General features: G+C 42.8%; 1 protein-coding gene across 3 annotated transcripts; it reads right to left on the reverse strand.

Annotated features, from left to right (window-relative positions):
* Positions 1-565: 565 nt before the first annotated feature.
* ARPC1A (actin related protein 2/3 complex subunit 1A) lies at positions 566-17575 on the reverse strand. 3 transcript variants are annotated; one of them, XM_059484204.1, is made up of 11 exons: positions 17556-17575; positions 16898-17000; positions 13241-13322; positions 12401-12505; positions 9752-9974; positions 8029-8136; positions 5042-5254; positions 3741-3816; positions 3373-3566; positions 2021-2111; positions 566-943 (listed from the first exon to the last, which is right to left on the reverse strand). In XM_059484204.1, the coding sequence occupies exons 3-11, from the start codon at positions 13302-13304 to the stop codon at positions 905-907; spliced, it is 1113 nt and encodes a 370-aa protein (XP_059340187.1). In that variant the 5' UTR covers positions 13305-13322; positions 16898-17000; positions 17556-17575; the 3' UTR covers positions 566-904. The 3 variants fall into 3 exon arrangements, with proteins under 3 accessions (XP_059340187.1, XP_059340185.1, XP_059340186.1); XM_059484202.1 differs by lacking the exons at positions 16898-17000; positions 17556-17575 and adding an exon at positions 16500-16642; XM_059484203.1 differs by lacking the exons at positions 16898-17000; positions 17556-17575 and adding an exon at positions 16500-16611 and having other exon boundaries at positions 13241-13345.
* Positions 17576-19961: the final 2386 nt, after the last annotated feature.

A 19961-nucleotide genomic window follows, 5' to 3' on the forward strand; every position in this document is an offset into this window, starting at 1 on the left:
TGTCACATCCAGTTGTTCCTTGAACACCTCCAGGGATGGTGATTCCATGAAGTTCCACAAACCTACCACAAGACTTACTTTTAATTTGTCTTCTCCAGACAAGGCTCATCAGATTTTTGTCTCACCTCCCAGACAGAGCTTTCCATCCTGTCCCCAGGCACTGACCTGGGAGCAGGCTTGGGACCAACCCCCAAGACAACTACAAATAATTCTGTTCGCTTCCCTTTGGAAAAATGTCACCCACTGAGCAGACAACACAAAAGACATTCAGGTTAATTTGCTGTTGTTATGGATTAAATGCAAGGCAGACAGAATGAAGAGCAGTATGATAAAATCATTCATCCTCCAAAATTGTGACCTCAAGGGAAGAATTCCTCTGGAAGCAGCTCACGTGAATCTTCACATGCAGATATCAGAACTCCAGGTCTGTCAACTTCAGAACCTTTCAGTTAAGATGAACTTCTCCTACTTTAAGGCCATAAAATGTCAGTGCAGGGTTTTCCCCACTCTCTCTCCCAATTTCCTTAACATCCCTTTTTTAATCAATAAGCATCAAAACAAAGAATCAGTTTTTCTCTTTTTTATTATTATTATTTCTAGCAGACAATTTACATAAAATTCCCCTTTTAAGTTAGTGATTCATAACTTCCTGCAATAAACTACTTAAGGAGCAGCTTTGGTAAAGAATGGAATGAAACAACCAACCAAAAAAAAAAATAACAATCACAGCTGATTTTGAAACCAACACAATTCACCAAATTTAGATTCAAAAGAAAATCTGCCAAGCTGTATTTTCTCAGTGTTTCCAAATATTTCACCTTCCTCCTCCCTTTTCAGGTTTGTGCAGATGTGGGAGCTGCATTCTGTCAAGCAGTTTGTCCTGCTAGATCATGGAAATCCATCTTTACATGATTCGTAGCCCTTGGATGGAGGACTCTAAAGTCTTGAAGGAGAGAAAAAAAAAATCTTAATTACAATCTGCTGCAGTAGCTTGGGCTAAAGAATTCAGTGTAAATGCTAACAAAACCAAGTGAAAAACATGAATATTTGAAATTAGAATCCCAGAATGGTTTGGGTTGGAAGGGACTTTGAAGATCATCTCATTCCAGCCCCTGCCATGGCAGGGACACCTTCCACTGTCCCAGGTTGCTCCAAGCTCCATCCAGCCTGGCCTTGGACACTGCCAGGGATCCAGGGGCAGCCACAGCTTCTCTGGGAATCTGTGCCAGGGCTTCCCCACCCTCACAGAGAGGAATTTCTTCAAGGATTTCTTTCCAATGCAAGAGCCAGAGACCACAACAGTCATTCCTTTCAAAATCAGCCATGTACAGGCCAATGATACAGACCTAAAACTGCACTAAAGCAGCTCAGAGATCACCTCAACTTCTTGTTTGACTCCTGTCCCCACCAGGGCACTCTGGCACCACACAACACAATCTATTCCTTCCCTATATCAGATCCCATATCCCAGTTTTGGCAAGACCAACAGGGACCTCTGTTGGCCAGGCCTGAGCAAAGCAAGCATGGACATCAATACAGCCTTTTAGCATTTTCAATATGGTATTTTCCAGCTGTTAGAGACAACTTCTTGCTCCTTGGGTAAGTTAATTCTGAGAGGACAGGGCCATGTTCTGCAGCAGGCAATGAGCAGAGCCCCATGGGATGGCAAAAGGAAGAGGCAGGGGGTTGTGTTGTACTAATTGTTCCTGTCCAACTGTGGCTGAGGCTGGAGAATGAAAGAATTAAGGGGATTCCTACAGGGACATTAGTAATTATATTAAAAAATAAATCTGTATTATCACCATCTGCTTAACAAACTGCATCTACATTTATGCAGATTCTTGGATCAGTTTCTTTATGGACTTCACTAATGGTTTTGAATATTCCAGTCTGCATTTCCTGCTGCTGCTAAAACCTGGCTTGGGGCTGAGCCCCAGGAGTTGATACTAGAGATGAAAAAAAAGAAAAATCTATCACCCAGCTAGTTCACATAAACATGGTAGTAAAAGCACATTTTTACCTTGAAATCCCAGATGGTCATTGCTCCATCGATGCCGGTGGTGCAGAATTTCCGACAATCCCGTTTGTCTATCTCATAAATAGACACTTGGCTGCAAACAGAGAGTGAGAGCTCCAACACCCATTCCAGAGAGCCAGAAAACTGGGAAATTTGGGTTGAATTCTACTCCTACTCTTTGGATGGAGACATGACTATACCAGAGCCTACACTAGATTCTTGGTAGAATGCCTCAGAAAAATAAGCCAAGAAAAAGATGCTGAAAGCTCTTTAATGGCTTCGTGAGACTAAATGTTTTCCTTGAATAAAGAGAAATTGCTCAACGTCCCTGGGGATCACATAACTCTTTTAATGCAAAGACATTTTTTACCCAATTAACTGGAATGAAGCATTTTGATTAACAGAATTGTGGAATGGTTTGGAGCAGAAGGGACATTAGAACTCATCCAGCCCCACTCCCTGCTATGGGCAGGGACACTTTCCACTATCTCAGGTTGCTCCAACCCAGCCTTGAAAGCTTCCAGGGATGGAGCAGCCACAGCTTCTTTGGGCAACCTGTGCCAGGGCCTCCTCACTCTCACAGGGAAGGATTTTTCTTTATGTTTAACCTAAATTTTCCCTCTTTCAGTTTGAAAACAGTGACACATAATAAATTCACATAGCAGTAACACCTGAAACAGGAAGCTGGGATGTGCATTTCAGGTGGATTTTGCTGGCTGGATTTTGCACAGTGCCTCCAGCCTCTTGGGAACTACCCACATATTTGATAAGATAAGCTGTGTCCAAGGTACACAACACATTAACCATGAGCAAACAGCTCTAGTCATGTCAATGATTAACCAGCAGCCACGTAAATCCCAGAAACAGAGAGCTGCTGAGGAAAGACCACAAGGGATACCTGTAGCCATGATATTTTCTGAAAAATCCCTTTGCTAGGATTTTTCTCCTGAGAAGCTGAGAGAAACAAAATGTAAACAATAATTATCTGCTGCTGTGGAATGCAACACATGGATCTTTGATTGGTCCATGTCAGTTGTTTCCAATTAATGGCCAATCACAGTCAGCCAGCTGGGACTCACTAAGAGTCAGGAGCTTTTGTTATTCATTCCTTTCTGGCTAGCCTTGTGATGAAATCCTTTCTGCTATTCTTTTAGTATAGTTTTAATGTAATATATAACTTAAAATAATAAATATAAACACGGAGTCAGATCCTCATCTCTTCCCTCTTCCTGGGACCCCTGCGAACACCACCACAGATAGCTTTGCTGTACCAGAGAGGTGTAGCTGGTAAGTGCTGGCAGAACCGGCTGCCTGCAGAGCTCTCCCTGCCCTGGTGCTGGCAGCAGGACACTCACGTGATGCTGTTTTGGTGCAGGGTCTCCAGGGTGGTGTTGCGATCCTCCGTGGTGGCTCTTTTGTCCATGTTGCGGAAGCGCTCCATGGCCGAGATGTTGCGCTGGATGCTCTGTTTGGGAATGTCCAGTTTGGACACGAAGCTCAGCAAGCCACGCTCGTCACAGTTGAAGAGCATTGGGCAGCAGTCGTGGCCCTGCAAGCAAAAACCCATCAGGAAACCTCAGCACTCCCTGCCATTCCAACAGGCAAGCACTGACACAGCTGGGCACAGCTGGTTTAGTGTTATTATTAACTGTGCAAAGTATGGGGTTTTCTCCCCCTCCAAAACACGACAAAGCTCTGCAAGGAGGAAATAGCAAACACTTACAGCTGCCACCACGCTGTTCTCCGAGACAAAGGACACGCTCAGGAGTGGGAGGAACTCTGTTTTCAGCTGCGAAACCCTGAGCACAAGGACATTTGTTAGAGGGATTCACTGAAACCTCTCATTTTCGGCTCTAACAAAAAATAGGCACTGTTCCCACACAAGGATTGTTGGAAAAGTCAAGGTAGCTTGGCTGTCCTGTGGTGACAACAGAAGGTTGTAATTTGCAATAAGAAGTTTCAGCCTAAGGAAAGTGTGCTGGAAGATTTATAACAAAGCCAAGTGTTCCAGGTGAAAGGCTAAGGTTACCAAAATTATGTGTAAACAGGGGCAAGAGTTAAAAAGGAATACCCCCAAAAATATCTGTATTGATGAAGATATTAATTTCATTTAAATATATAAAACACTTGAAATTTTGATGCTTGACATCTTTGCAGAGGCAAAAAGCCTTGATGTTCATTTAAGTCAACTTGTGTGATTTAATGACAAATAAAGATTCTTAAACACTTTATAATGAATTATATAAATAGAAATATAAAAATTCTTAAACACTATAATGAATGATATTCCCTGCCACGTACTTATACAATTGTATTGATCAGAACCACAATTCAAAATTAATCCCAGCAATGCCTGGATGATCCCAGACACTTCTGCTACCAAAACCTATGGAGGATCTCATCCTTCCTGGCTGGAAAGCCAAGGACACTGCAAAGTTATGCAGATCAAGAGGAGCAGCAGAAGGAGCAATTGTTAGTAAAATATTTTGTTGGATTGGAAGGGGTAAGTTGAAACCTTGCATCAGCAGCATCTTAAGGACAGATGTTGAAATTAATATTTCATGAACTTACTTTCCAGCTTCTGGTTAGGAATGTGGTCTTAGTGCTGCAGTGATCATGGATTCCCTTTGAATTGGGAATAATGTCTGGAATATTGCTTGGAACATTCTGTATTGCAAATATTGTTTTGAAAAAGGAAATATTGTTTCCTGGGTTACTCAGTGGAACATACCTTTTTCCCTAAATGCCTCTTTTTCCCCCTCCAAAATAAATCCACTATACACTCACCAAAGGATTCTTATGTGGAATTTAAATTATATACTCTAAAATTCACAGAAACAAACCTTATTCATAGAATATTTATATTTATATAAGCCTCAAAGAGACCTGGAGCCTACAGTAAAATAGGCAACAGAGGCACGAGCTTGCAATCCCAATATTCCACGTGGAACCACACAATCACTAAGGTTGGAAAAGACCTTTAGGACCCTCAGGAGGCTCACAGCAGCAGCAAGGGATACTCACATCATGTTTTTGGAGGCGTCAGCCACGGACACGGTGCTGTCATGGCTGACCCAGGCCAGGCGGTTGCCGCTGGCGGAGAAGCTGACGCTGTGCACCCACCCTCCGCTGCCCGCGCCCCCAAACTCTGACATCAGCTGCCCAAAAGGCATCTTGGAGCCCCAGGGAGTGCTGGCTGGCTTTTCATCCACTTCCTTAATGTAAGCAGAGAACACCCTGCAAATAAAAAGAATCTGGTGTGAACAAAGAGAGAACAAAGCTCATGGGAGCATGGGGTGCGTTTCATGTTGAAAGGAGAGAGATGGGTCCTGATTCTCCCAAAATAAAATATTTTGGTGTCTTCGAACGAGCCTGGAAGCAGCAGTACAAAGGGTGTAAAAGCACACAGGTTTCTCATGAATGCTGTTCTTGTGGCCCTCTCCCTTTTTTCCAGAAGATGGCACAAAAATACACATTGTCAGTGCATTTTTCCCCGTGCCAAGATTTCCCTTTCATCCTTTTGCGGTGCTAACAGCTCTCCAGAGTCAAGCCTTCAGCTAGAGAAAACCCAGGAATGGCACTGTATAATTAGAAGCTAATACAAACACCTACAAAATTACCCACTTTTTAAGAACATTCCTGTTTTAGCAGGATTTCAAAGAAAGAAATGTGATGTTCTAATGCCAGCAAAGGAGCTCTGAGCCACCTTCTTCCGGCTCATTATTGCAAGAATGCCTTGAAAACCTGAAATACTGCAATGTTTTTACAGAATTTTTTTTCCCCAGCACTACAGTTTTTAAGGTATGTTTAAATAGAAAGCCTCCCCCTCTCATCAAATTCCTTCTGCATGAGTCAGACATGCCACAATATGGTCTTCTTGACTGTTACCATGGAATTTAATGGGACGTCACAACCATAGGATTTGAGTCCATTGAACAGGAGGAGCAAGGCAGCTACACCATGCTACTACCAGAGGGGGAAAAAAAAAAAAAAATCAGTGTAAATGAGAAACTATAACCAAATATTCATGGTTGCAGTCACACACAAACAGGAATAATTTTATAGTGAGTTGAAGAAAATGTAGCCTCCCCTTCCCTGTTTTTTGTATCTTTTGTGTGTGTGGGGTAAGCACTTCCAGAAGTACCTGTATTCAGCTTATTTCAATAAATCTGCTCATATGGAATGAGAAGGGTTTAACTGCAGCTATATTAGGTACAGATTTTCAGGGAATTAAGTATGGATATATATTTGGCTCTACTAGTTTAAATATAATCTAATGATAATCCTTTAAAAATTTGAATTTTATAGAGCTACCTAAAAGGATGGTCTCTTAATGTATGGAAGTAGGACAAGATGTTTAAAGCAACAGCCTTTGACACAAGGCAGGAAAATCATACCTAAGTAGGCAAGACCTTGAATTTAACTGTTACTTAAAAATATAAGAAGTCTTCTCCCTTATTAAAGTCTGTCTTTTAAAACCAAAATCACCTCAGCTTGAAGGCCCCAGCCTTCAAAGAATGTTAGGAAATTACTTTCATTCCCTCAGCAAGAACATAAAATCATACTTATGTGTGCTTGTAGCTATAGATACATATGTATTTCAGATAAATATAAGGAGAGCTCATTTATCTTGGCCAAGCACCAAAAATCTCTACTGAATATCCAGCAATTTGCAGCCTGCCCTCCATTCCTTCCCCAAATTATTTCCCACTTAGTTGCTTATTACACGGCAGTGGCTCTGGCAGATCCATTTCCTAATTTCCATCAGAACAGGTGCACACTTCAGGTATCTTTTTTTTTTTTAAATATGGAACTGAAGGGAGAACTGCAATTCTAGAGATCTGTACTCCTCATTTACAAAAGAGAATACTTTTTCATGGTTTTGAGGAAGAAAGAGAATCCTAGAATCCCACACACACACATTTCAGGTTACCTATGTCAGAATCCTGAGATGCTTTATGAAACCAAATTTAAAAGCTTCCACATGTGAAAAGCAGCTGCTTCTGTTTCACATCACCTATTTTGTGACAGGAAGTGAATACATAACAGTTTATCTAATTTAAACTGTAAATAAGGCAGGAAAGAGGAGACAACTCTCCCCTCTCTTTCCCAGCTTCCATTTAACATCTCTCCTTACATGAAAAGGTATCAAAGGATGGGGTTTAGATGTGAGGGTTTCATTCTGAATTAAGGAATGCAATAATCAGTCCCACCTCCCCCTCCCACTCCTCCTTAGTCATTTTTAGTACACACTTTGAAGCTTAGAAATTGCCCTATTACATAAAGAATTTAAGAAAAGCTTTCATTATCATTGAAGGTACAAGTGATTAAGTCAATGTGGATTCAAGTCAGGCCCTGCAGGCTCCCCATGCAGAGTTCCCTGCAGTGACCCCAATCACTCAGGACAGAGCAGTTTGCAGGGCCCATCCCTCACACTGTAATTTCACAATCAGTTGCAAAGTCCCCCCCATCCATCTCTCACACCAATCTGCCTTTAACAGCTTTTTTTTTTTTTTTAATGGTCTTCAAAAATCTCTTCTATTGTGTTGAGTTGCTGGTGGATCAATTGCTTGACTCTGCTCCCCACAGGCAAAGGGGAGGAAACAAGGAACTCAGAGAAAAAAAGATGGGAAAACACCATTGGGAATGACCAGTTACTCTGAATTTTGGAAAACTGCACCATTAGGGTATTGCTTTTTAACCTCTAACTAGCAGTGCTGGTGTTCTACAGAATAACACCTGCTAATCCAACTTCAGCCTAATGACCAACTCTCAGCCTAAATGCTGTGTAATGTCACAAATTCAGGTGTGTCCCTCAGCAGATCCATGCTGGCAAAGTCAGGGCACAGCAGCACCAAAGCCAAGCTGGATATTTTATTTTGGTACCAATAGCAGTACACAATGAGCCACCTTTTATTTTAATAGCATGTGCAATTACCTGATGAACATACTCAAGCTACTTATTTGATCCAGTAACCCAAACTGTAGGTAGATATTTTAGTTTCTCTCACCTGCACTTGAAGTCACAGGATCCTGCAGCCAGCAGGACATTGTTGGGGTGCCAGTCCAGGCTGAGGACAGTGGAACGAATTGGCTTTTTAATGTGTTTGCTCACCCACCTAAAACAAAACCAAACCAAAATAAGACATAAATTTTATATGAACATGTTTTACCTGATTCCCACAAATCCATGAAGCGCTCCTCAAAAAGACTGCTCCCTGTCAATGACAAAACACATCAGTTTTGGAAGAAACTTAATGTCCAAATCTTTCAGATTCTCTTGTGCAATCTGTGAACTTTATGGTTAGCTTAATTAAACTTTCAAAAATTATGAACAAACTCATCAAATATGTATCTCCTCAGCTGAGTCTTACTCCCCTTCAAGCTGATTTTTATGATGCATCAGATGGAACTTCTTGATGTGAATTTTGTCCAGGAATTGCTAGGTCCCTTCTCCCAGTGAACACAAGGTCAGCTGGGACTGTGACACTGAGCTGAGCAGCACTATTTTCATGGATCACCAAGCACAAGTCCTTCTCCAGTCCTACCAACAAATTTTATAGTCACATCTCCTGCCTATTGACTTTTCTACTGTTTAAAAATACAATAACTATAAAACACAACAAGAAAATGGGGTGACTGCCAACAACCCAACCAGTGCATTCATCTCAATTATCTGCAGTGCAGTGCAAAGTGGTCCTGCTGCTGAATTCATCAATAGTGGCCTAAATATGTCTCAGCAGATTTGGTTTATCTGAACTATTTACAAACCAGTAATGAAATCTATTATTCACTTTATGGCCTTTGAGGTGATGGTGCTTTTTCTTTGATTTTACTTCCATCAGGCACAAGTTTTAAGGCTCACAATTTACAAATTATATTTCTTTAGCATATGGAGTCTCAATTCTTTTGCAGACAAGTGAGGCAGAAAAAAGATAGCGATAACTGAATATGCTGGAAAGCATAAAAGTCCAAAACAATCATTAAAATGTATTTTGCAGATGGTGCCATTGTTTTTTCATCTCCACATGGCAGACTGCACAGAGGACACCTGTGTTTTTGTCCTGTTTAAGCAACCCAAAGTAAGAGATACACACTGATTTCAGCTACAGATGATACAGTAAATGTAGCTCCAACACAAGAAGACCAGAAGCATTAAGTTTAGATGCTAAAATGAGAAAAATGTTAATGGTGGAAATATCTTTGTGATATTCTTATGTGAAATCCATAAACTGTGGTAAAAGTACATGACAAAATGCAGAACAGGTCATGATAAGCTCAAACATCTAACAGATCACCCTGGAGATGTGACAGAATGACCAGAAATGGCCCAAAATAACAGATACAGAAGGAAGACTCCAGTGAAGGCTTCTTCATTCATTCTGGCACAAAGAGGGAGAATAAAATATTTATCTTTTTTTCAACCACAGAGTTGTAGTAATGAAATCTTTACTCTGCAGAAATTCTTGCACTTTCAGAAAAGCAACATATGTTTACGGCAGTCAGGCAGAGCACATCCACACCAACTTGTACTGGCTCCAAACAGGCGAAGGCCTTTAGGTGCTACAGCAGAGTGAAGAGAGAACCTTATTCCCCAAACGCTGAAGTCCACAAAAGAACTGATGAGGCCATCCCTCTACACTTCCTGAGTATTTCAGGAATTAGTAAAATAGTAACAGCATTAAACAACTTCAGCTTTCCCATGCTGACCCTCAAGACACAAACCCAGCTCACCAGTCATTTTCAGACTCAAAGTAGCACACGGATATGAGTCGAGCTCCACTGCCCACAGCAAACTTGTTCTCCAGGGGGGACCACTTGACGAAGGTGGCGGCGCGGTTGATCCTGAGGATGACCAGGGTGGGTTTCCACACGCCGTCCTTCTGGCTCCACACGTACGCGTTGCGGTCGGCACCGCACGTCACGATGCGGTCGCTCTTGGGAGCCCAGTCAATGCCTGCCAGTGAAGGGGGCACAGGAATTCATTTTCCCCTTTATATTAAGGGAAAACAGAGATCACCTCACAGTTCTCCATCACAGAATCCCAGAATGGTTTGGGGTGCAAAACACCTTCAAGATTGTCCAGTTCCAACACCCATTCACTATCCCAGGTTGCTCCAAGCCCCATCCAGCCTGGCCTTGGACACTCCCAGGGATTCAGGGGCAGCCTCAGCTTCTCCAGACAATCTGAGTCAGGGCCTCACCACCCTCACAGGGAAGAATTTTGCCGTATCTAATCTAAATCTCCCCTCTTTCAGTCTGAGGCCATTCCTCCTTGCCCTGTCACTGCAGTTCCTGACAAACTGATCGCTGACACAGTTATGACTTCTGTCATTCCCCTTCATCTCTTATTCTCCAGGAGCTGTTTCAAGCTGTTAGGGATACTTGTTTCTCCCTCTAGCTTTCATCAAAACTGCAGATCCCAAATTCCCAGATCCCAGGGATGTGCTGGCTGAGGAAGCTCCGAGGGCTGACCAACAGGTGGAGCTCTGCAGGCCGGCCAAGGCCTGTCCACCAGCACCCTCCAAACCTCTGACTTGTGCAAGATCCCTCTCAACAGCTGAAACTCAGCAATTCTAGAACTGCACAACCTCTAACAACATTTTGTGCTTGTTGCCAGACTGCAGCCATGATCTAAAGTTTAGATAACAGGGAGTTTTGGTTAGCTGCTATCAATCTTTACGCACTGACACAATGCTTACATTTTTTTCTGTGCCTATTTAAGCTGTGTCACAAGAAGGGTTTACGAAGAAAAAAATAAATTCAAACAATAAAATAAAACCTTTGATAAAGCTGCCATTGCTTCTTTCCCCTCCTAGACAATGAAGGATGCTCCCAACTGAAAGTCTTATGGGAACATTATTTTTCATCTTTTCTCTAGCATCCTTTGGGATGCAGTCCTCAACTCTCCTGCCACAAATTATGTATCAGTGGTTTTCCATTACCACATTCAGTATTAAAAATATCTCTTAAGCTCACAATCTGAAAGTGGGATAAAAGCTGTGGAAAGAATTTGTACTAATGCTATCATATTATTCATACACTGTTTACTTCAAAATAAGTTTATGCTTAAAAAGTGAAGAGCTTGGTAGTCTGAAACTGCAGTTACAGGAGTTCTAGCACTGCCTTTGAAAGAGGGACCATCCTGTCTTTTCTTCCTTCTCCTGCCCACCACCTCCTCTCAGCAGCCCTGGTGCTATTCTGATTTAGGCCAAGTTCAGATTTTTAGCTCAGCAATTAACAAGCTCTTCCTGTGAGTGAGCAGAGGCAGCTCAGCACAAACCTGAGCCACAGAAGGACCTTGTCCCCTGTGATCAGGAGCTGCAGTGACAGCAGCTGACTCACTCCTGCCAGGGGTTACAAGCAGTTTGCTCAGTGGCTCCTCTGTGTGTAACCACAGTTTAACTCCACTCTTTACAACCAGCAGAGTGTTTTGTACTCCAAAGGCTCACACTGTGCAGGAAAGCAGGGAGAGCTCTTCTCCCAAGTCATGAACATATGGCTTCTAACACTAACAGGTACAAGCAGAATGTCTTGGGGGGGGGATGGGACACTTGGACTGCATTTGTAAATGCAGCCCAAATGACTCTTCACAAAGAAGCAGGATAGTTGCACTCTTGGACAGCAAGAATTGGAAAAATTAAAGTTCCGGCAAAATGCTGTTGGAGTGGTACTTCTGCCCATTAGTGAGCTGAGAAGAGAATTTGCTGCTTTGGGCATGTGCTTGTATTAATTACTTTCACTTCCTTAAGAGCATAAAGCCCTTTTAAAAATATCACCATGGAAAAAAAAACCCAACCCAGTTATATGAAAGACTGCCACAGAAAAATCACATTTTTAAAAATAACACCTTGTGACTCATTGTGGTAGCTCTTCTTAATTTCCATTGTGGATGTACAGGGCCTGCAATAAATGTGCTCACTGATGGTCTAAGTCCAGGACTGACCACTTGATATGTATATACAGTTCTTAAAAAAGGGTATTTATTGTTGGAAACCACAAAGCAATTCTACAGTTGTATACTTGATGAAATCTTAGCACTAGCACTTGAAAGGGAACAGCATGCATCACTGTGACACAAGCAGATTACTTCAGCAGACTGAAAATGTGTTCTCATTATGTCATTAGGGATGAAAAATAAGCCATAGATAAGAAAAAATGGCTCAGTAACTCCACTGAAATGTCTGGAAATGAGATAGGGCTTTTCTTCCTAACATTCACTGCATGCAGTTCAGAAAACTGCTGCAAGGCTCTGTCTAAGTGGGAATGCCAACCTATAAAAAGATCTATTTACTCAACACTTGGAGATTTTCTGTTCAGAATCTGAGCTGAGGAAAATAGGAGGGGCTGGAAAACTTCAAGTGTGGCTCAGCACATTCTCACCTGTAATGTGTCCATTGTGTTCCTTCAGCTCATGAGCCTTCACCCACTGGTTCCCACTCTTCTTGTAGATGTGCACTTCATGGTTATTAGGGCTAATGGCAATCTCTTGAAAGAGGAAATAAAACAATCCAATTGTAGAGAAGGCTTTTTAGTAGCAAATGCTATATTTGGAAAGATTTTTCCCATCTAAAACCTCTATTTACAAATTTGAGAGCATTACATGGACTTTGTCAAGGAAGGGCCAAAATCCCTGGAAAATCTCCAATAATTATGGACAAAGCATCATGGAATGGTTTGGGTTGGAAGGCATCTTTAAGATCATCCAGTTGCAACCCCCTGCCATAAACAGGGACACCTTCCACTATCCCAAGTTGCTCCAAGCACCATCCAAGCTGGCCTTGGGCACTGCCAGGCACAGCTTCTCTGGGAATGTGTGGGAAGAATTTCTTCCCAAAATCCCACCTAACCCTGCCCTCTGGCAGTTTGATATTGGTACACATATCATGGTTATGAGTACTCTGCACATGAAGACAACACATTTGGAACACAACAATCCACATTATATAGAAAACTTGGCCAAGAGGCAAAGCTTTGTGGAACACCAGGAAGACTCAATTACCTCCTATGCCAGAGTTCCAGCAACAAGCTTAGAAAAGCTCAGATTTTGGAAGACTTGTGCTTTTTGGACCAGAAGTAGAACATTTAACATGTAGAACTATGTATCTGATCACACCTTCCCTAAATGAGACCCAGAACATCACCAGATCAAAAACTGACAGTAGAAAGAAAACAGCAATTGAAAAATGAGAAATTAAAAATGCAAATGAGCTCATTACTTACGAGTACGGTCTCTGTTCCAGGCATGGCAGGTGATTGGCTCCAGCAGGAACTGATGCAGAGACATTCCGAGTTAAAGAGGTTCCTATGTTGTAAAAAGTGAGAAGGCTGAAAGGTGTAAAATTGAAAACAAAACGCTTCAAAATGAGAGAATTAATAAAACCAAGTTTACCTTCAATATTTACCAAGCACCTTTCAGTGCAGTGCTACAATTAATTTACAGATCACAAGCTAATAAATATGATAAGAATGCTCAAGAGCTGCCTGTGTCACATCCCAGATATTTTCAGTAGGATGATGAATTTGCATTGTCCTGCTTACATTAGCTAATTGCAATTGCCCTAAAAGCCAGATACACTTGCTGCTTTGTGTAACCTCACAGACAAGAGAGCAGGTCCTCAAGAAATCTAATAAACCTATTAATTTTACTATGGAAATAGAACAATTAAAAAAATAAATATCTAGGACAAAGGTCAGTGAACTGATTCTAAAGCCTGACTTGTATCCAGGCTCACAGGCAGCACTACTACAAAATCTTTTTTTCAAGAAGTCAAACTGATGAGTAACTGATCTGCTGATTTATTATTTGATAAAACTATTTACATGTATCCCAGGGAAAAATTACTAGGATTAGTAATTTCTTCAAGTTAATTACAGCAGTGAACTGTTTGATAATCAGGCTTCTGCCCCATGAAACTCTAAACATTAAAACAAGCTGAATCATTATAGTTTTTGAGTATTTGGTTTAAAAATGGCTAAATACCTACTTTTTAAAGTGATGGTTGGTACAAGAGACAGTACTGAAGTTCTGCAATTGGAGGCACATCCATCCACAGACACAAAGTTGTTTAAACTGTTTTTATTGTATTATCTTCCATCCATTTATGCTGTCTTTGGTTAATACACAGGATACAATAGTATATTTTTGAAATGAAAATATTTTAGACATTAAAGTATTTTAGACACCAAAATATTTTAGGTATTAAAAAATAGTATTATGTGTGCTGTATTAACCAGAGCAGCACAAATGGATGGAATAAAAACTCAAGGTCACCTGTAATAATAAAAATGTGCACAGCTCAATACACCCAACTTGGACTTGTCAATTCCTTTTGGATATTCCACTAATTTTCACAGCAATTTATCACTGCCTGATGGATCAGTGCATTTTTACCCCCACATATCCCTCCTAAAAGAACTATCTCCGTGATGTCATTCCAAGACATCCACACCCATTTCAGCCTGGAATTACAACATACCCAAGTATGGCCATGTTGGCAGAGGGTGGAGCCTTCAGGACAAGGTAGGAATTTGGAAGCAAACAGGAAATGAATGGCAATCCAACAGAAACTTGGGACTGAAAGAAGGATGAGTGTGCTCTTAGGGAGCCTCAGGAGTTACTATCACACCATCAGTTTAACAAATACTTTGAAAGTGCTGGATCTTGGAGCAGAGGTGAGACAGTTTTTCACCAATGCAAGAAACTGGAGAGACTTTTTATTTTATTTCAGGAAATCAAGCAGTGTTATTCTAAAAATATGCAAATTATGGGTGAATTTTAAATGTACTTGAAATACAACTTTAACAGTCTGAGCTTTTAGTCCAGCTCATAATTTTAACCAGCATGATTTTCATGGTTCTTATAATAACCACATTCCACCAATCAAATGAGGTATTAAATACACACAGTCCTAGGCAAAATAATTCTTTTTCGTTAATGTGAAAATGTTGCTATAATCTGGGTTACCTCTGCCCTTGGACATCCATCATTTGAGATTCCATGTGTGGAAGCAAAACAGAACTGCAAAGTGCTTTTTCCAGGATCTTGCTTTAGCTCCTGCCAACATTCAGTAGCAGCAGATTTCCATATACAGGAAAAGTTCAAGAGCTGTTCCACCAACAAGGAATGCTCAGCCTTTGCTACTCTTTCCGAAATAAAATGTAAAAATATCCAGTCTCCTCTCCCCAAGGAATGCAGCTATTTTGAAACACTTTCTATCACAACTGTAGTATTTTATTCACAGACTGGCATTACATATAAAACTTGGTGCCACCCTAACTCTTAGTTCAGGTATTTTTCCTCAGGTGCTCCCAAAACCTACCCAAAGGTGTATGATCTATCCCTTCCCATTGACTGAATTACTTGAGCTCCACAAGTGGCTACAAGAGACTTTTTTCCATTTTGGTTTGGTTACAAACCCATAAAACACAACAGTGATGATAACCTCAAAAAGCAGTGCTATTTCTGTCTCCTGATAGATACAGTGCCATGTTCTTTGGGAAGATAAATCTTTAAAAAAGTTTTCCAGTTATATTTATTCCTTACTAATAGACAGACAAAATTCAGCTTATATTTCTCTTGGGAAACTGCTGCTGGCTTTATGATTCTCAACAAATTAATAGCCTCAATGCCTTCCTATCATCCAAACTCAAAATCTCACATGGGGAAAATAACTGTATGGCTTTCTTAACAAGTACTTAATGCAGCTCTCCTTGAGTTTTATTTCAAATGGAAAGCAACTGACTTTGAGTTTCAATAAAATATTTTTAAATGGAGGAAAAAAAAAAAAGGGAAATCTTGCACCTTTGTAGAGCAATTCTTTCAGTACAAGGCCTGGAAGGATCGAGGCTGGGATGTACAGCACTCAGCTGCTGTCACCTCTTCTGGGGTGAGAAATATGTGGTGAATGGTACTTGGCCATTCCTGGACAAGCAGCCAGCCAGGATATGGACTCAGAAGTGGTGATGGAATGCGTGTGACAGCGAGAAATGGATCTTTTTAATCCTTTCCCCATCTCGGAGCACCTACACCACTTGCAAACACCTGGAAGCCAAGCACCTGCGCTGCAGGACAGCCTCCCAGCACTGTCACTGCCTCCCAAGCCACTCAGCGCGGATTTTCAGGGGGGTGGGCGGCTCATCTCGGGCACCTCCCGACACCAGACACCGTTAGCAATCAGATATCAAGCAGATAAACCGGCCGGGATAGGCACGGATTGTGAGCTGGGCCCTGCCAGCACCGGGCACGGCGGGGCCGTGTGGGCACAGCGGGGGAAACGGGGGGCACCTCCTCAGCCTCGCCTCTCCCCGGCCCCTCAGGGCGAAGCGGCGAGCGGTGCCCACCGCCTCGCCCTCAGCAGGGCGCCCGCAGCCCCTCGGGGCAGCGATGCTGCGGTGCCTCCCCCCCGCGCTCCCCTCACGCCGGCGGCCCCGCAGGCTCCCCCCGCGGCCGGCGCCCATCGCTGCCGCGGCCGGGACTCACCTGAGGCGGCGGGGGCGGAGCGGGACTCGCGGACTCTGGGCAGTCAACGCGACTCCGCTCCGGCGGCGGGAGAGGCCGAGCGGGCCCGGCTCTGACACGGGCGGCAGGAAACGCGCGGGGCGCCTGCGCCGCCAGCGCTCCCCACACAAAGGGCGGAGCGGCGCCTGCGCGGCCCCTCAGGGCGGGGCGGCCGCGGCTGAGGAATTGACAAGGTAAGGAGAGAAATTTAAGGTCATAAAGCCCGGCTGGCAATGCGCCCCCGCCATTGTGTGCCCTAAACCGCATCGGGCAGGTGACTCTTAATCGCCTCCAGGGGTGGTGAGTCCGCCGCTTAGCTGGGTATGCTGTTCCAATGTCTGACCACCTAAACAGTGAAAAAATAAATTATAACATCTAACCTGACTCTCCAGTGGCTCAATTTAAGGCCATTTCCTTCAGTCCTCTCACTGCAGGCACGGTAGAAGAGGCTGGATCCCGCATCAATACACGCTCCTTTCAGATCTACTACAAGTAAAGGAAATGGGGGGAAAAAGAAGGTATTTCCCCCTGCTCTGTTGTTTCTCTGAGGAGAAAAATAATAAAGGTGTGGTTATCAATTGTTCCCAGTAGATGATTCCCAAAATACAGAGGTGCTGGACACATACGAGATTGTGTCCCAAACGGCAAAACTCATAACCCATCCTACAGGATACATCCCAGAAAATCTGTTCTGGTATAATTGAGACAAAAGGCACAAATATCAGAGCAAATAAACCCACATTGAGTCTCCATGGGACTAACCAAACCCATTTCCTCAGCCATGGCTTATAAGGTTTTCTGGACCTTTCATGAGCATTTTGCCCTCCTCTGGACATGCTCCAGCACCTCAAGGTCCTTTTTGAAATGAGAGACCCAAACTGAACTCAGCAATCAAGGTGTGGTGTCACCAGTGCCACATACAGGGAGACAATCACTGCACTTGTCCTGCTGGCCACAGTGTTCCAAATTGTTACCTTATGCATCAAGAGTTCTCTTATCATTATAGTGCAAGGATTCCATATCACCAGAGCTTCATACCATCTCAATGTTTCTTAAAGACATCTCCTCTATACACTGACTCTTCCTGGTCCTTGCAGCAGCCAACTGACTGCTGAGCCCACCAATCCACTCTTTTATACCACTGTTCTTATTGGCTACAAGTGTGGCCCGTTAACATAATGCCTGCTCCTAATTTTTAGTAATTGGTTCAGTTGCAACTCTTTGGGGGGTAAGATTATATTCTATACCACCTTCATACTGTATCCCCTACACCTGATACAGGAAAAGGGGATAGGGCTGCTCTGGAGCCAAGCTGGGAGAGCTGGGGAACTGTTAAGAGAAGAGGAAGAGAAGAGAAGAGGAAGAGAAGAGAGAAGAGATCTTAGAGCCCCTTCCAGGACCTAAAAGAGCTCCAAGAGAGCTGGAAAGGGACTTTGGACAAGGGATGGAGGGACACAACACAGGAAATGGCTTCAAACTGAAAAAGGGCAGGGTTAGATGGGATATTGATAGAAATTTTCCCCTGTGAGGGTGGTGAGGTCCTGGCACAGATTCCCAGAGAAGCTGTGGCTGCCCCTGGATCCCTGGAAGTGTCCAAGGCCAGGCTGGACCGGGCTTGGAGCAACCTGGGATAATGGAAGGGGGGTGGAACTAGATGATCTTTAAGGTCTCTTCCAACCAAAACCATTCCATGATTCTATGATTGAGGGTTGGAATATCAAAATAAGTTCATGAGCAATAAATTACCCTACTCTTAATCCCCTTGAGGAATTGCCTCCTCTTTGGAGTCTCATGGTTTGTCTCCTTCAAACTTGTGAGATTTTGTGAGCTCAAGTACAACAACAATGAACAAAAAAGTCAGGGAGAATGGGGAGAGATAAATGAGCCCCAGATATACTGAGGAGCAATAGAGTAGTGAGTTTAATTTCAAGTCTGAGAGAAAATAAACAATTTATAAACATCTCAAAGGAAAAAAAGAAGGTGAATGCTGGCCAGTATGGCTTTGTCAGGAATGAATTGAGCCAATCTAATTTCCTCTTCTGGCAGCATAACAAGGATTCCAGATAAGGGCAAAGCAATGTATGTCATATATCTTGATTTTTAGTAGAGTTTCTGACACTGGCTTGCAGGATATTCTAATAATAAACTGGGAAACCAGTCTAGATGATACTGCTCTAAAGGAGTTGCAAAACTGGTTGAGGGAAGAAGTACTTAATATCAGTGCTTGTACAGGGAATTACCTGTGCATTACTCATCTGTGATGCAATATTGCAATTACTCCATCTGAAGCTGAGATCAAGTTCAGAATAAACACAGTGGCAGAACCAGGGTTCAAAATGGGAGCTCTGTGGTAAAAATGGGATGTGGTTGAGCAGCAGGTGCACTGCTGTTCACCCCAACACCATCAGATTTACACCACTGGGAATAGGGCAGCTGTGCTGCAGGGAGGGTGGAGGGGCTGCTGAGGGTCAAAAGCTGAATAGGAACAAAAAAAATTATTTTGTAGATGAGGTAAACACCACACAACACTATATAAGGGTAAGAAAATCTGAGTAACACACACAAAGGGGTCCTGCTCTGCTGAGCTGCATTAGAAGAGCATTAGAGTCATGTGCATCAGAGAAATGTGGATGATTTGGGGGAAAAGGTGGCAATAATGATCAGGGTCTTTGAACACCACTTCAGCTGAGCCTGTTGAGAGGATAGAAAACTGAGGGAAGATGTGCATAGTCTTGGGAGAGATGAAAGGCTGCTGCTCTGAGGAAAGGAACAATTTGTTCCCTTATGGCCACAGGGTAGGGCGAGAAGTCATAAACCGAGACAACAACGAGGCAGATCTGGGTAAGAATTACCAGTGACTGCTTTGAAGTAGTGAAGCCCTGTGTTAGGAACTGATCTGACAGGATGGAGGGCTGCTCTCAGAGGTTTTTAAGAATGAATCTGAAATATTTGTCAGGATGGCAGAAGTGCAATACAAGGTCTTGTGTCCAGGAAGGAGGTGAGGGTGGATGGCCTCTGTCAGTGGTCCTGTGGCTGCGAGATGTGTAATCAGTGCAGCCCTTATTGGTTTTGCAATAAACCTGCCCCAGCTGCAAGGATTAAAGGCACACAACTAGGCCGAGCAGAGTTACATAACTGCAACAAAATTACATTTTAAGTACGGTTTTATGTTTACAAAATAACTTTCACCAGATGGAGGGAGGGCATCTAAATGAGGAGCTCTGCAGAGGTTTTAAGCATTAAAAGCTAAGACCCTGTCTCCAATGAAGCTTCCCAAAGAATTTTCCACCGCTGCTCCTGCTGTAGTGCTGATACAATTGCTCTGTGCTAATCCAGAAGGATGTTGATGTTTTTGAGATTACAGCCTCACAAGCAAGGCTGAACTGATTTTAGTGAAAGTGGTTTAGATGCAATCTGACCTTAAGGTATATATGAAAAAAATAT

Source organism: Ammospiza nelsoni, chromosome 17 (genome assembly GCF_027579445.1).
Source record: "Ammospiza nelsoni isolate bAmmNel1 chromosome 17, bAmmNel1.pri, whole genome shotgun sequence".
Classification (NCBI taxonomy): Eukaryota; Metazoa; Chordata; class Aves; order Passeriformes; family Passerellidae; genus Ammospiza; species Ammospiza nelsoni.

What these genes read in the sequence shown, in the direction of transcription:
- ARPC1A (XM_059484204.1), bottom strand. Translation starts at nt 13,304, where the DNA reads ATGTCTCTGCATCAGTTCCTGCTGGAGCCAATCACCTGCCATGCCTGG. An exon ending in TTTGAGTCTGAAAATGACTG is followed by an intron (nt 8,137 to 9,751) that starts GTGAGCTGGGTT and finishes GTTTTGTTTTAG; the next exon opens with GTGGGTGAGCAAACACATTA. An exon ending in GACGCCTCCAAAAACATGAT is followed by an intron (nt 3,817 to 5,041) that starts GTGAGTATCCCT and finishes CCTTGTGCTCAG; the next exon opens with GGTTTCGCAGCTGAAAACAG.